The sequence below is a fragment of the Melospiza melodia genome, chromosome 15 (assembly GCF_035770615.1).
Source record: "Melospiza melodia melodia isolate bMelMel2 chromosome 15, bMelMel2.pri, whole genome shotgun sequence".
Lineage (NCBI taxonomy): Eukaryota > Metazoa > Chordata > Aves > Passeriformes > Passerellidae > Melospiza > Melospiza melodia.
In genome coordinates, this window is record NC_086208.1 from 3,033,554 (window position 1) to 3,048,754 (window position 15,201).

The 15,201-nt window shown below is 45.4% G+C and overlaps 1 protein-coding gene across 10 annotated transcripts in view; it reads left to right on the forward strand.

The window, feature by feature from the left end:
- The window catches only part of NEO1 (neogenin 1), a 178,600-nt gene that overhangs the window by 44,176 nt on the left and 119,223 nt on the right, over positions 1-15,201 (forward strand). For all 10 annotated transcript variants that reach the window (XM_063169391.1, XM_063169393.1, XM_063169392.1 and 7 more), the window contains exon 2: positions 10,098-10,415. In XM_063169391.1, the coding sequence (XP_063025461.1) occupies positions 10,098-10,415 (318 nt within the window). The remainder of the gene's footprint in view (positions 1-10,097; positions 10,416-15,201) is intronic.

The following is a 15,201-nucleotide window of genomic DNA, read 5'->3' on the forward strand; positions in this document are numbered from 1 at the left end:
TCTTCTTTTCCTGCCAGTATTTCTTCCTGTGTTGCATTTCCAGCCCTGACTTGGTAACAGCTTTCCCCTGCCCTTCACACTTGTGAGCATCCCTTGGCCTGCCTGGAGCCCTGGACTGAGGAGGTCTTTGGGGGAGGGAGAACATTCCCTGAGTGCAGAGCCTGCCTCACTCACAGAGCATCCCAAACTGAATTAGTTCTGTTGGGTGCCCCATAACCTCCTTGGCATCTCACAAGTGGCAAAACTGCTTTCCCTTGATGCACAGTTCTTGGATGCTGCAGCATGTTTACACTTGGGAAATATTTAAGTAATTGGTTTCAGCAAATAATTCTCCTGTGATGTGTGGGGATTTTTTTTTTTCTGTATTTATATTCTAAACCATTTTTGAAATACCAGTCTGGTAAAAACACCACCCTGTCTGAAGCAAGGAATGTGCTCCCTGATTTTCTGGGCTTGGTTTGCAAAGCAGCAGGGCATCCCCACAGGAGCTCAGTGCCTTGGGAGGGTCTGAGCAGGGTGGTTTGAGTGCAGCCCAGGCAGGGAGAGCAGGGCAGCATGAGGAAGCTCCTTGCTTTGTGTGCAGTGTGTGTTTTGAGCTTTACAAGTGAGTTTTCTGTTTGTCCTTAACCCTCAGAAAGCCACTCTCTTTCACATCTCTGTCTGAAGAGCTAAATGAGGTGCCTGAGTGCTCAGAAGACTGGAACTCTGGGAGAGGAAATCCATTACTCCAGGAAAAAATGGAAATTCCTCTTCACCTGCTGTAACAACTGCAGCATTGTCAGGAGCCAACATCTGGGAGCTATTTCTGGGGAAAAGTCAAAGTACTGTTGTTCACTGGGAGGAACAGAAATGCATTTTCTGCCTTTTGTAGGTGTCTTTACAGTGCCCTCTAGGAAACTTGTGGAGAAATGCTGGAGGGGTGTTTCTCAGCCCAGGTGGAGAAAATAATGAAAAGAGGCCCTGGAAGAATTAAAAATTAAATAAATAATGGAGCTGTGGTCCCCTGGGACTGAGGTGCTTTTCCAAGGAAGCACTGCTGATATTAAAAACTGATAGTTACTTGAAATGAGAGAAATGGCTTTAGTATTCCACAAAAAAAGGGGAAAAGTGGATAAAATCCTTTAAGCTCTCCTTCTGAAATGGTTATGAGAAGGAATTCTGCAGTTAGGACCTTCAGAGAGGTTTCCTCCCTGGCTTAATTCAAATATAGGGTGTTAGATGGTTTGACTTGTGTTTCCTTTGATTTATGAAAGCAAAGTGACCTGAAAGAATGTTCCTTGCACAAGGTGAGAGGTTTGTGGGGCTCAGCTGCTGCATGAGAGTTCTGTAAAACCCAAGGATATTTTTAAACGACCTGAAAGAAATCCACATTTTTGGGCCTAGTGCTTATAAAGGATTTTTTTTCCTGGCACACCAGGAGGAACAAAAGGTGCACCAGAAGTTGTTTTTGAAGCACAACTGGTAGGCAACTTTTATTTTCCTTTTTTTTGAGTATGGGTTTAAGGCAAATGAATAAATCCTTGTGAGTAGGAAGCAGTTTAAGAGTGGGAATATGGACTGGACATGAGGAGCACCTCCTTGGTGGGGATTTTTTGGGACAAGTTGCACAAGGGTCCTACAAGAAGTGGGTCCTGCTTTAGGTGAAGAGGAGTTGGTGCCATCTTCTCTCCTGCAGGTCTCCAGGCTGAGCAGAGCTGCAGCCCCACAGCAAAGGGACACAGAGGTTGTGACCTGGTGTGACAGTGCTGGGGAGCAGCTGCTGAAGGGAGCCAGGGCACAGCACCTGGGACAATTAACTGTAATTAATAAAATCACTTCCACGTGTTCCAAATCCAGGTGAAAATGTCTGTGTCTCTCTTGGGGTTTGAAAGGCTGTGGAACTGAACACCAGAGAAATGCATCTCCACAGACATCTGATCTTGGAGATTACAATCTGTGTTTGGATTTGGCTGCTGATCATTATCATGTTTTTCTTGCCATGATTTAATAATATATGAGGTGATGGTATCACTTACAGAGGGAGTGGTTGCAGTAGATGCAGGGATGCCTCCTTGCAGTGATTTACTGCAGACACACCACACTCTTTGGAGGCTTCTTGATTCTATTCCTGCACACTTTTTTAATGGGCTAATTTTTTCAAATATAATTTTGTGCTTGAGGTCCATCAAGAAGGTCAGTTAAGATTAAGCCAACAATAATTTGTTATTTAACAAATGAAAGGTGTAACTGGAAATACAAACAAAGCTCTAAAGGTGTTGTTGCAGAATATGACTGACTTTGCTTGACTGGCTCTTTGTTTATGGGCTGTGCTCTCTGGATACTCCCAAGTTACTGAGGCCAAGTCCTGATCCACATCACCTCTTTGTCTGTCACAACAGTGCCATCATTGTGGTGACTGGCTGGATTTTTGTGTTCTTGTTGATACATGATGTCAAAAACCTTCTCAGCTTGGTAGCACCATAAAATTTTGGGGATGGCTTGGGTTGGAGAGGACCTGAATGTAAGAGCCTAAGTGAGGGATGTGGGACTCTGGGGGCTCTCCAAAGTGCAGTTTATTGTATCCAAGAGTTCCAGCAGCCCAGGGCTGTGGGTGACAGAGCTGTGCCCACAGCTGTCAGCTCCAGCTGCAGGCAGGCCTGAGACCCTTTGGTTTTGGTTACAGTGCATTATAGGCTTTTCTTTGCTGAGCATCTTCATACAGTAGAGCCAATCTGTACCTTAACTGTTATCTATAACTGTCATAACTGCTGTAATTACCATATTCATGGTACTGTTCTCCAGTCACTAAAAGTTAGTAATTACAGTTTAAGCTAGAAGTTGTTATTCAGTTTTCTTGCAGTGGAAAATTCTGAGACCTTTTTTCCCCTTGCCACATTGGCAGGCTTGTTTGCCTGTGCTCTCTTTCTGCTTGGTAAAAACATTTTCTTGTTTGGGGTGGGTTTATCCTTTGCTCTAAGCATAAAAACCCCTTCTGACTAGCACACTCTTTGCTTTCTTGGTAAGCCAGTGAGACTGGCTCAGCAATTCTTTTCTTCTATATCAAAACTTGCTTCCATCTCGATTCCTTCATCACACTCTACATTTAAAAATCTTTCTGCTGAGCACACATATCTGTGAGACTTTCTTGTCAAACTTTCATCCTTTCCAGCATCTGAAGGATTCTCCATTTCCACCCCTGCATGGGCAGTAACAACCCCTACTGTTCCAGGCTGCTCCAAGCCCTGTCCAGCCCAGCCTTGGGCACTGCCAGGGATGCAGGGGCAGCCACAGCTGCTCTGGGCACCCTGAGCCAGGGAGAATTCCTTCCCCATGTCCTCCTCCCTCCTGAAAGGATCTCTCTCCCTTGGGGTTTCAGAGCAGCCCCTTCCCTTGTGGGGAATTTGAGGCACCCAAGCAATCCTCAAGCGCCATTCCCAGCCCACAGTTCCCAGCCATGCTGGGCTGAAGAGGAGTTACTCTTTGTGATGGATATCTTTGTTACAGTGTGTTAAATCATCAGAGGAGGAAATCTGCTAGAGCTGAAGGAGAAAGGAATCTACTGAGTCTGGGAAAGTCTGGATTTATACAAGGCATTACTTATCTCATAATGTTCCGTCACTTGCTCTGCCAGGTTCCACTGTCAGCCCCTGCTGGAATTATGGAAGTCCCAGCAGGATTTATTCTGTACTCTGCAGTCTGGGGTAGCTCTTACACTCCCTCCTTTTGTTCCTGATGCTTAAGTGCAACTTAATTTTTTGTCTGGTATAATTTGTGGATTGCAGAGTCCTTGTGAAGCAGGACCTGAAGTGGTGTTGTGAGAACAGAGTTTAGAAATGTGACCTTGGTTTTTGAGTGTGGTGAACTTGCCAAGCACTGTGTGTTTGATTGAGCTTTGGAAGTGCTTTATGAAAGTAAAATCAAAAGATGTTTGGCTGGTGTATATTGCTGTTGTAGTTTAATTTGATAGGTGGTGTATGGTCTCTATTGCCTATAAGGCAAAAATGTAATGTTAAGCAGAAAATACATCTTTGTCTAAGCATTGGTACATTGTAGTATCATAGATAAATTTTGCTTATTGGGGAATGCAGAATGCTTCTGATGCTGTCAGGACACTAAATTACCAAGCTGGAAGTATATATACACATTTATTTAGAGATTACCACATGCAGCAATTTGCCCACACAGATAACGTGCTCCTTGGCCATGAATATGTGAACAAAACCACAGAACGAGTTCCTGTGAGCTCCTGCTGGCAGCCTGCAGGGAATGGTGTGGGGAACATCTTCACTTAAACCACGTCTGGCTGATTCTGGAGGCAGCTTTTTGTAATGATGGGGGTGAGGAAGGGCATAACACTGGCTTTAGGATTACAGAGGCCATTGGGAACGTTAATTAAATTCTGAGGAGAAGCCTTTTAAAAGGGCAATCCTGCAGCCAGAGAGCTTGGAGCTTTTATCACTGGCTCACAGTGAGAAGGGGCTGTCTAACAGTTCCTGCCAGTCTGATCAGGACCTGTCAGATGCTTCTGTTTTACATGTCAGGCTTGGAGGGTGTCATATCCATGCTCCTGAGCTGCCTTGGAGAAGGACAGAAGGACAGGTATTGCCCCCAGTGCCACCTCATTCCTCAGCTCCAACAGTGAGTGAGCAAAGCCTGGTTTGACTCCTTCCAAACCAGAGCCTGCTGTGCTGCTCATCAGCTAATTGTGATGAATTTATCATCCTGTTTGGAAAAAGGAGTTCTGAAATGATACCTGTGCTTCACATTGTCCTTCTGGGTGATTGTTGCATTTGGTCCTTGTGAGATGTGCTGTGGTTTCTGTGCAGAGTGAAGGGAATGAGGTGTTGAGCCCTGTGCTGGGGCTGCAGCTGCTGCTCATGCTCAGGAGAACATCACAACTGAGCAGTGCTGGTGACAGCACAGAGTCCCAGTGAGATCTGCTGGGAAAATCTCCAGCCAGGTTGCTGTGCACCAGTTTGAGGTGATTTATGTGGAGTCAGGAGGACTGAGATCAGAGTGGTTTTGTCTGGAGTTATTTCCCTAAGTGCTGTAATTTCTGATGAGCTCGTGGCAGGCAGTTGTTAAAGGACACATTTGGGTGATTTAAGGTGGGTGTTGGAGTGCTTGTGTCTTCCAGAAATTCACTGGGTAACCAAGGGAAGCTTCTTCCCACTTGTGCAGCTGCTTGGCATTTACTGTTCTACACATTGCTCACATGAAGCCTTATCAAGCTGCACCTCTGCCCAGGAAATGGTGCAGGACAGGCTGGAAGCGCTTCATGGTTAAATACTGTCAGTATTTTGGGGTGATGGGTTTTGTCTTGGCTGAAACAGTGGCACAACTGATGGTTAATTGTGAGAATTTGAGGAGAGAGGAGCTACAAGGAGGACTAGAACACCCCAGAGTATTTTAATAGTAGAGGGTAGGAATGTATGAAAGTAGTTATTAGGCATCAGTTCCTGGACAAATGGGTGAGGTGAACAAGCTGGTATTTCCCAAACTTAGAGTCACAGCATCCTGGAATGGTGTGGGTTGGAAGGGACCTTAAAGTTCATCCATTCCCACCTTCTGCCATGGGCAGGGACACCTTCCCTTATCTCAGGGTGCTCTGAGCCCCGGTGTCCAACCTGGCCTTGGGCACTGCCAGGGATCCAGGGGCAGCCACAGCTGATCTGGGCACCCTGTGCCAGGGAATAATTCCTTCCTATATTTACCCAAACCTGCCCTTCTCCACATTTCAGCCATTCCCTGTGTGCTGTCCCTCCATCCCTTGTCCCCAGTCCCTCTCCAGCTCTCCTGGAGCCCCTTCAGGCCCTGCCAGGGGCTCTGAGCTCTCCCTGGAGCCTTCTCTGGTCCAGGTGAGCACCCCCAGCTCTCCCAGCCTGGCTCCAGAGCAGAGGGGCTCCACCCTCAGAGCATCTCCATGGCCTCCTCTGGGCTCTCTCCAGCAGCTCCACATCCTGGTGTTGATGTTGGAGGCTGTTTGGTGAGGATTTTGTGCTTGTGTGTTCTAGGTAAACTTGTATTTGTCTTTCACTCCCAGAGTGGTTGCTGGTGTAAACTGTGTTTGTTACATTTTCACACCACTTAGGGAGGAGCAAGGACAAAGTTAGAGCTCAAATCTGGCAAACTGTTCTGTGAAAGGACCCAAGGGCAGGAATAATCAGCTAGTCTAACACCGACCTTTCAGCAGCTTCCCAGAGCAGGATCTGGGGATTATGGTGGTGATGTAGGCAGCAGTGCCACCCTGCTGAGCTAAACTGGCTGTCTGTGTGCTGGGATGGGCACAGGAGTGCTGAACCCCACTGGGATGGGCACAGGAGTGCTGAACCCAGCTGGGATGGGCACAGGAGTGCTGAGCCTGACTGGGATGGGCACAGGAGTGCTGAACCCCACTGGGATGGGCACAGGAGTGCTGAACTCCACTGGGATGGGCACAGGAGTGCTGAACCTGACTGGGATGGGCACAGGAGTGCTGAACCCAGCTGGGATGGGCACAGGAGTGCTGAGCCTGACTGGGATGGGCACAGGAGTGCTGAACCCCACTGGGATGGGCACAGGAGTGCTGAACTCCACTGGGATGGGCACAGGAGTGCTGAACCCCACTGGGATGGGCACAGGAGTGCTGAACCCCACTGGGATGGGCACAGGAGTGCTGAACCCAGCTGGGATGGGCACATGAGTGCTAAACCTGACTGGGATGGGCACAGGAGTGCTAAACCTGACTGGGATGGGCACAGGAGTGCTGAACCTGACTGGGATGGGCACAGGAGTGCTGAACCTGACTGGGATGGGCACAGGAGTGCTGAACCTGACTGGGATGGGCACAGGAGTGCTGAACCCCACTGGGATGGGCACAGGAGTGCTAAACCTGACTGGGATGGGCACAGGAGTGCTGAACCTGACTGGGATGGGCACAGGAGTGCTAAACCTGACTGGGATGGGCACAGGAGTGCTCAGCCCAGCCCTGTGCACTGGCAGGGTGAGTCTGGGAGCTGTGGAATTCACAGGACACAGAAATGACTCCGTGTCTGTGGCTCATTGAGATCTTGTCTGTGCCAGGGCATTCTGTTGGGTTTTGGCACATCTGGCTCCCTGCCACTCATCTCCAGAGCAGATCTGGGGAGAAATAAACTCCACCCTGGTGGGAATGAGTGAGATTGATCTGTTCCTAGCAGGGAGACAGACTTAGCATGAGCTCCTTGGGCAGTGTTAGCACCAATGGAGGCAGTGGTGTGTACCCACCTGTGTAAGTGTGTGAAAGGAGAAGGACTCCCTGTACCAAATATACACCCATCCTACCCAAAATAAGGTGCTGTCATTGAGCTGAATAATCACTGGGTTGATGAGTGGGAGAAATGGCTCCTTGGTACAAACAGAAGTTGATTAAGGTCAAGGGTGTACAAACCCTTCTCGTGCTGAATTGAGGCTTGAAGGGGACTCGAGCTTGCCTAGCTGCAGTGTGGTTCTCCAGAGTGCCCCAAACCCAACTGCAGATCCTCTGCAACCAGAGCAGAGACCAGTTTTGAACTTCCCTCAAGCTGGGATGGAGTTATTCACCAACCCTTCACGTTTTGTCCCCAGTGCACTCAGTGCAGGAGCTCAGTGATATCCTGGGACAAGGCAGCTCGTGCTGTGTCTTGGCAGGAGTTTGGTACCTCTGAAGCCTGGCTGAGAATCTGCTTCCTTTCTTCCTCAAGGTTTACAATCCCTGTGGAGCTGCTCTTAGGTCTTGCTGTGACCTCTCTTGGCATCCTCTGCTCTATTTCCTTGGACACATTGTTGCTTCCAGGGCCAGAACAATTTTACTCTATTTATGGATTCGATCTGCTCCAGTCTGCACTGGAGGCTGGCAGGGCAAACAAAAAGCTGCCATTCCCCTTTTAAAGATTTTCTGACTTTTCTTTGAAAACCCAGAGTGAGGCAAAACTCAGAGCAGTGTGTTTTGTTCTCTTAGGTGTCTAGATTTATTCTGGAAGAACTTGGAGAAGCCTGGAATTGAGGTGGGGGGGAAATGCTTCCCTTGGAAAGCCCAGGGACTGTGCAGCTCAGTCTTTAATTTTGATGAGGACTTTATGTTTCTGCTGCACTGGGAGAGATTATAGGGATAAAAAGGTCAAAGATTCTCCTGCTGTTCATGGCTCTTGTTTCTGCTCTGCCTTTTGCTGCTTCAGAGCTGACACTCAGAGGATTTCAGAAGCACAGAGAATTGAGAACATCCACACATAGGTGCCCTTGTACAAACCACAGTAACATAAGCAGCTCCTAGATATTTTTTAAGTTTTATTGATTTTTTTTTTTTTTTTTGTTCTGTATATTTGGTTTGGGGTTTTGGTTTTTTTTTTGGGATGTCTCTGTTATCCACAAGAAAGACAATCCCAAGGATTTGGATCCCAATCTAACAGCTCTCCAGCCTGACTCTGTCACTGGAGAAATGTCAATCTTTCTAGAATGTTTCCCTTTATTTCCTCTTTGAATTCCTGAAGGTAAGAGAGAGTTTGAATGCTATCAGCTGCCCAAGCCTCGTTTATCTGTTGTTTCTTTCACACCACTCCCGCCTTATCTCCAAGTTGCTGTGAATTGAGAGCAGCAGGGACAATGGGCTCTGTGCAGGAAGGCTGGAGTCCCTCCGGGGGGAGGCTGAAGGCTCTTTAGAGACCAGGGACTCTCTGTGCAGTTCGGTGATAGAGGAAATCACATCAATTTGTTAATTAAGGTCATTTTAGAAGGTAAATCCGATTTTAAAAACCCCACAAACAACCAAGCAATGGGAGAAGCTGCAATGTTTCCAGGACAGCCTTTGTTTGCAAGTAAAGGTCGCCTCCAGAGTTTGTGCTTTTTCCTCAAACCCCAGAATTATTCTGTGGCTTAATTAAACAAATCTCAATATTAAATGCATATTTGTCTTTCAGATGGTCATAAAATATTTCACCATTTTTTTATTGACCATGAGATGAAATGGTCAATGGTGAGGGATGAAATGGTTTTGAGATGAGTGCAGGAGTTTGTTATTGTTCTGTGATTGTTATTTCTAAGGTGGGCTTTAAAAACTGAGATGCCCTTTTCCCTGAACCCAGGGTTCTGCTGATTGGAAACCTGTTCTTCTCTGGAAGAATTTGTCTTCTGTTTTCTACAGATGATTAAATTAAGACAAGTCAAAGTGATATTGACACACAATCGTTCTGCTTGACCAAATACACCAGAAAGACAGTAATTAAAATTCACTTCTTAATGCAAACTAGATGTTAATTACTGAACTCTTTGGGGAATACTTAAAATGAAAAAGTAATCATGTTTATCCTGGGCTAGAATAGAAGTTAAAAAAAAACCACTGTATGACACTTGCAAGATGTGTTAAGCCCAGAATGGGAGACTTTCTCCTGAGGGCTGAATTGTTTGGATGGTTCCTAATCTTGGTTCCACAAACCAAAGGACAACATGGATTGAGAAGTGCCAGGTGTCTGAAATCACAATGGAGATGCTGCTGAGAGGGCACCCACACCACTGAGGCCGAGAGCAGAGCAGGGAAATACATTTTAGGGGTGAAAATGTTGGGAATCTGAGGGTCCATGATGAGAATAATCAAAGCAGCAAACACTGTCATGCAGACCAAGGTGGCTGAATGTGTTCAGGGGGAGGATGTGAGCCGTGCTCGTGCTCGTTTGTCGCAGACATTTCTCCACAGAAATCCTTTCTTTCGGATTTCTGTGTCTTGGGGAGGCCAGAGGCTCCAGAAGACAAGGTAAACAATTACTATCAGCTGCTGTGGAATGCAACAGGAACACCTTGATTGGCTCATTTCCTATGTTTATAATTAAGAGCCAATCACCAGTGCAAGCCAGGGGACTGAGTCCTTGAACACAACTTTGTTATAGATTCTTTCTATCTATTCTTAGCCTAGCCTAGCTGCTCTGCAAACCTCTCTCCTTATTCTTTTTAGTATAACTATAATGTATTATATCTTATATTAATAAATTCAGCCTTCTGATTCAAGAAACAAGATTCACCGTCTCTCTATCACCAGCCAGCGCCCACTCAGGCGCGGTAATACTCGTTCCAGTATTTTAACATTAAAAACTGCGCAAAACTCACCCCAAAAATTCTCTCATGCTTTACAGAATCACTTGTGAGAACCTTCACTCCTTTCTACTTCCTGGTGGAGCCCCTGGACGTGCTGGCAGTGCGAGGGATGTCGGTGATCATGAACTGCTCGGCGCAGTGTGAGACCCCGCCCCGGATCGAGTGGAGGAAGGACGGCTCCCTCCTCAACCTCGTGTCTGACGACCGGCGCCAGCTGCTGCCCGACGGATCTTTGTTAATCAACAGCGTGGTGCATTCCAAGCACAACAAACCTGATGAGGGATATTATCAGTGTGTGGCAACTGTGGACAACCTGGGGACCATCGTGAGCAGGACAGCCAAGCTCACCGTGGCAGGTAAGGCCCTGCTTGGGAGTGTGGCTGAGAGCGTGGTGATGGAAGGTGTGCTGGATGAGTGATGCCGTGGTTGACTCTCACAATTTAAAGGAAATATCATATATATGTGTTAAGAGAAGTTTTATAGATTTATAGTTAAGTTTTACCTCCCTTGTGTTGCTATCAGGGGTGCCCTGGGTTTGGGACATTTGGGAGGGTCAGCTCCTTACTGTGCAGCACCTGAGCTCCAACCAGGATGTCAGGAAGGGATCTCCACCACTGGGCAGCAAAGGATTCAATGGACAGACATTTGGGAGAGGCTAAAGGGTTAAAAGGGAAACCCTCCATGGTGTGGATGAGCACATGGTGGGAAACATCCTCTGCTCCTGAAGCTGTAATATTTCCTCTATTTGGTCTTCTGTTGTATTTTTGATGAGGTTTTAATAAACCTTTTAATTTTTGGAAGTGAGCATCATTTCTCACAGAAAGGAATGTTCTGCCCTTGGAAAATGGGAAGGTGCTTCCCAAGGAGCATGAGCTGGTTCCATCAGCTCAGGGAAACTGGGACTGTGGCTCTCATTTTACTGGCTGGGAGCTGGCATGTGTTCTGTTCCTGTAAGCAGCTTAATGTGGGGTATTTCTCAGGAAATGCTGGAGATCAGCAAAGCTGCAATGAATGGATTAAGAGAAGTGTCAGGTGTCTGAAATCACAATGGAGATTTACCACAGCTTAGAAGGAGGAAGAAAACAGGATTTTGCTTTCTTTATGTATAAATAACCTTAAAATAACTTTCTGTGCTTGTATGTGGAGAGTTACCTGCTCTGTCTGAAACATTTGGGAAGCTCCTAATAGCAGTGTGTACAATCCCTGCAGGACTGGGAGATGGGTGGGGATGGAGGCCTGGGAGTTGTGTTTTTCTGTTTCTTGAGTATCAGGTGTGAACAAGGAAGCCTGAAAAGTAACAACCAACCAAATACACACAATTTTCCATTTAAAAGCCCAAGTCATAACCTCAGCTTTGTTGAGTCCCCTTTAGACTTGATGGGTGATAGCTTTATTTTTCGCGGTGGGAAGCAGTGAGGGAGTGAAATTTGCTGGTAAAAATAAAGATTGTGTCTGGGAAAAGTGATTTGTTCTATCACTTGCTTATTTCTCAGGGCTTGGTATTGTCAGCTTGTGTCTGGTAAACAGTAAAGCAGGAAGAGACTTGTAATTACTGAGTAAGGGTGAGACTTCAAAACCCAACCCAACAGAAAAAACAAGGTAAACTAAGGCACTGTAACTAGGAAAAAAAGCCTGTGAAGCGATTTCCCTTTGTTTCTCTAATGATGTTTGCCAGCCTTTTACAAACAGTTTTTTTTTCCTTTGCTTAATAAATGTCTGGGGGTAATGAATTCTTCCTGAGTGGTGCTCCTGCATCTCCCAGAGCTGCTGCTTCCATCGTTTGTATTTGGATGTTGTTCCCATTAACTTGCCTTGTAGCATTGTTGTGAAACATCAGCAGTGTCAGAAATAGAAAAATTGGGGTTTTATACCTTAAAAGAGTGACTTTGAGAATCTCTTAATGAGGAATAGATTTCCCAGCTTCTTGGCAATGAGGACAATAAAGGCAGTTCTCCCACACTTCTCTGCAGCAATTACCACCTCCTTGCCTCGCTGCTGTCGGGATTAATTCTGCTGCTTTCCACATGAGAGCCTTCAGCCTCCTGCCTCTGCTATCAGACAGCTCTATATGATCATTAGGTGAGGTTAATGGGGTTAAAAATGAAGGTAAGCCAAAATGTCTGCTGAGTTTCCACTTCCATTCTCTCCTATCTAGGTGGAAGGTATGATTTCAATTGATATTTTCTAAAATGATGGAATCTTTAAGAGCCTTTTAGTACTTGTGGAAGAACCCAAGTACTTGGAAAATAAAAGGAAACCCTACTTTAAAAAACCTACAGCAAACAGCAATGCAGTTCTGGTGAGGTTTTTTTGGTTTTTTTACCAAAAAATCTTAGGTAGAAAACAGAACAAATACAGTCTAGCCCAAGACAATAAGGACCTTCCCCACACAACCAGTTGCCCCTTTGGCACACATTGGCCTGACAGCTGTGTATTTAGATTATTGATTAATTCCATGCAATAAAAATGGTACTTTTATTGCCCACAGCCAGAGGAAATGCTGGTGACACATGTTGTACATTGCCTTTTGCCATCCTGTGCTTTGGAAAGCTGCCCCAGAGCATCCTCTGGCTGAAATGCTGCAGAGCTTTGGCAGATGTGGGTGTGTGAAAACCTATTTACCACCCCAGACAAGTGCCAAGAGCTGGGCAAGACCATGCTGAGTTTAATCCTCTTGTAGGGGAAAAGGCACTTTGGTGCTGAAGGCTCTGGAATAAGAGGTAGAATATTTAAATCCTGGTTTAGCCTGTTGCTTTTCTTGTCCTCATTTGAATCCCTTAGTTTTAACAGTGGTTTTTAATATTCCTTCCCACTCTTTGTTTTAATTGGCAGCTTTCAGGCTGTGGTGAGCGTGGGCATTGTTGGCATAGGAAGGGTTCCCCTTGGCCTCAAAATTCCAGTGGGAGGGAGCAAATTCCCCTCTTAATTGAGCAGTGGTTCCTCTGCTGTGGGTGAGTGTGGTGCTGCCATGCACCTGATCCTAAAAGGGAACATTATGAAGTGTGGGTTGCATGTTTTAACAGCTTCTTACTCATTAAATAACTCTTAAAAATGACAGGTTTAGGGGGGCAGGGCTAGGAAATGGAGTAATAACATGTTGTGTTCCATCATGTGGATACAGGGCTGGAATTTGCAGTCTTGGAACTGCACAGCTGGTGGATTGTGACGGTGTTCCCAGGGGTTTTCAGGTGAGGGAAGAGACAAGGATCTGACTCCATGTTCAGAAGGCTTGAGTTATTATTTTATGATATATATTACATTAAAACTATACTAACAAGAATAGAAGGAAAGGTTTCATTTCAGAAGGCTAGCTAAGCTAAGAATAGAATGGAAAAGAATGAAAACAAAGGTCTGTGGCTTGGACAGAGAGAGAAAGATCCAGCTCTGCTGTGACTGGTCACTAATTCCAAACAACCACATGGGACCAATCCCAGATGCACCTGTTGCATTCCACAGCAGCAGATAATCAATGTTTACATTTTGTTTCTGAGGCCTCTCACCCTCTCAGAAGGAAAAATCCTAAATAAGGATTTTTAATGAAAAGATGTCTACAACAGTGGATGATACTGAGCATTCCACCTACAGGAAAGTGCCCAAATTGGGATAAGTTTCTCAAGTTATTTAAAGGACTTCCTATATATTCTAGTTTGAGGGATCTAATTTTTTGGGGGTTTTGGAATCTGAAGCTCTTTTGTTGCCATAGGATGACAGGGGTTTGATTAGTGAGCCACTGCATGAAAAACTGAACCCAAAACAGGCTCTGGGCCTGGAGTGCTGGGTCAGGGCTTGCAGGAGTTGTGTTGGAGACAGGCTGGCTGGGCTTCCATCAGTTTGTGTGTCTGACCCTGCTCTGGGTGTGCTGGGGCAGGGACTGGGTCATGGCAGCTTCACTGGGCACTGTGCCCTTGCAGGACCTTCTCTGTGTGTGATGATCCATGGGAAGATTTTGCTCTTCTGGAGGGGTGAGGATCAAGAGGTCCCGTGGCAGCTGAGCCTTGTAAAGAAACTGATCCTTGCTGCCTTTAGATTTCTAAAAGTCAGAGGACATGATAAAATATTCCATTGTGAAGAACACTTGAGTTAGTCCGTAACTTGAAATTGTGTGCTGCTATACCTTGGTAGGAAAGTGTTTGCTGTTTTGCCAGGCTTGTGGTAGCAAATCCTTGATTTTTAGGAACAAACCTAAATTCTTAGGCTGCACACAACCATAAATGTTAGTTTTCTTTAATGAGCAGCACTTTGGGGATATGAGAATCTCTTTCCCATTCAGTTTGAGCTCCACAGTTTGGTTCCTTCAAGCAGATGGAGGTTGAGTTTGCCATCACCAGTTTAAGGGCAGTGAAGGGAGAAGGTGGTCATGCAGTCCATGCAATGTGTAGGATTTCCCCATTGTTCTGATGGATTTGAAATAGGGAAAGTCAAGGGAACTGCCTAATTTATGTAAAGCTACAACACTTTAATCAGTGCCTTGGTACACTATGTTTTTTAATTGGCTTTTGAAATGCAAATCTGTCTTTGATACTTAAGTGTTAGTTAGATCTTAAGAAGGGTAGGGGGTTTAAAAAAGCTGCTGTAAAACATGGATTAAAAATAGATTTACAAAGTTTTGGAGATCTGTGTCAGTAATTCATCTTGGAAAAATAAATATGTATGTATTTTAATAAAATCTATAATGACACAAGCTGAAAATATTCCCAGGATGATCTTTCCCCAGTCACTGGTTACTGGGGCTTGGTTAAGGCTTTTATTAAGAGCACAGATACATGAGGATCTAAAAGTTGGGAAGTGTGACAGGGGCACTGAGTTTGATCATGCAGACTTATTTGCTCTGTAAATCCATTTCAAGACTGCTCACTAAATTATTTGTTTCACTTCTTGTCATCTTCTTTCCCCAAGTGAATCCAGCTGTTTTTCTTCCTCTTCTTCCACTTATCCTTGCATTTGATAATTCTTGGCTTTGAGCTTTGTGTCATTTGCTTGGCTGTGATGAGGCAGCTGTGGCTCTGCTGTGGTTCAAACTTCAGGTGTGTCTGAGTTACATTAATTCAAAAGCACTCACTGATAGCTTCTGACTTGTTTTTTCTCACCTCAACTAAATAATCTCCTTGAATTATTATTTCTCATTTAAACACTCACAGAAAT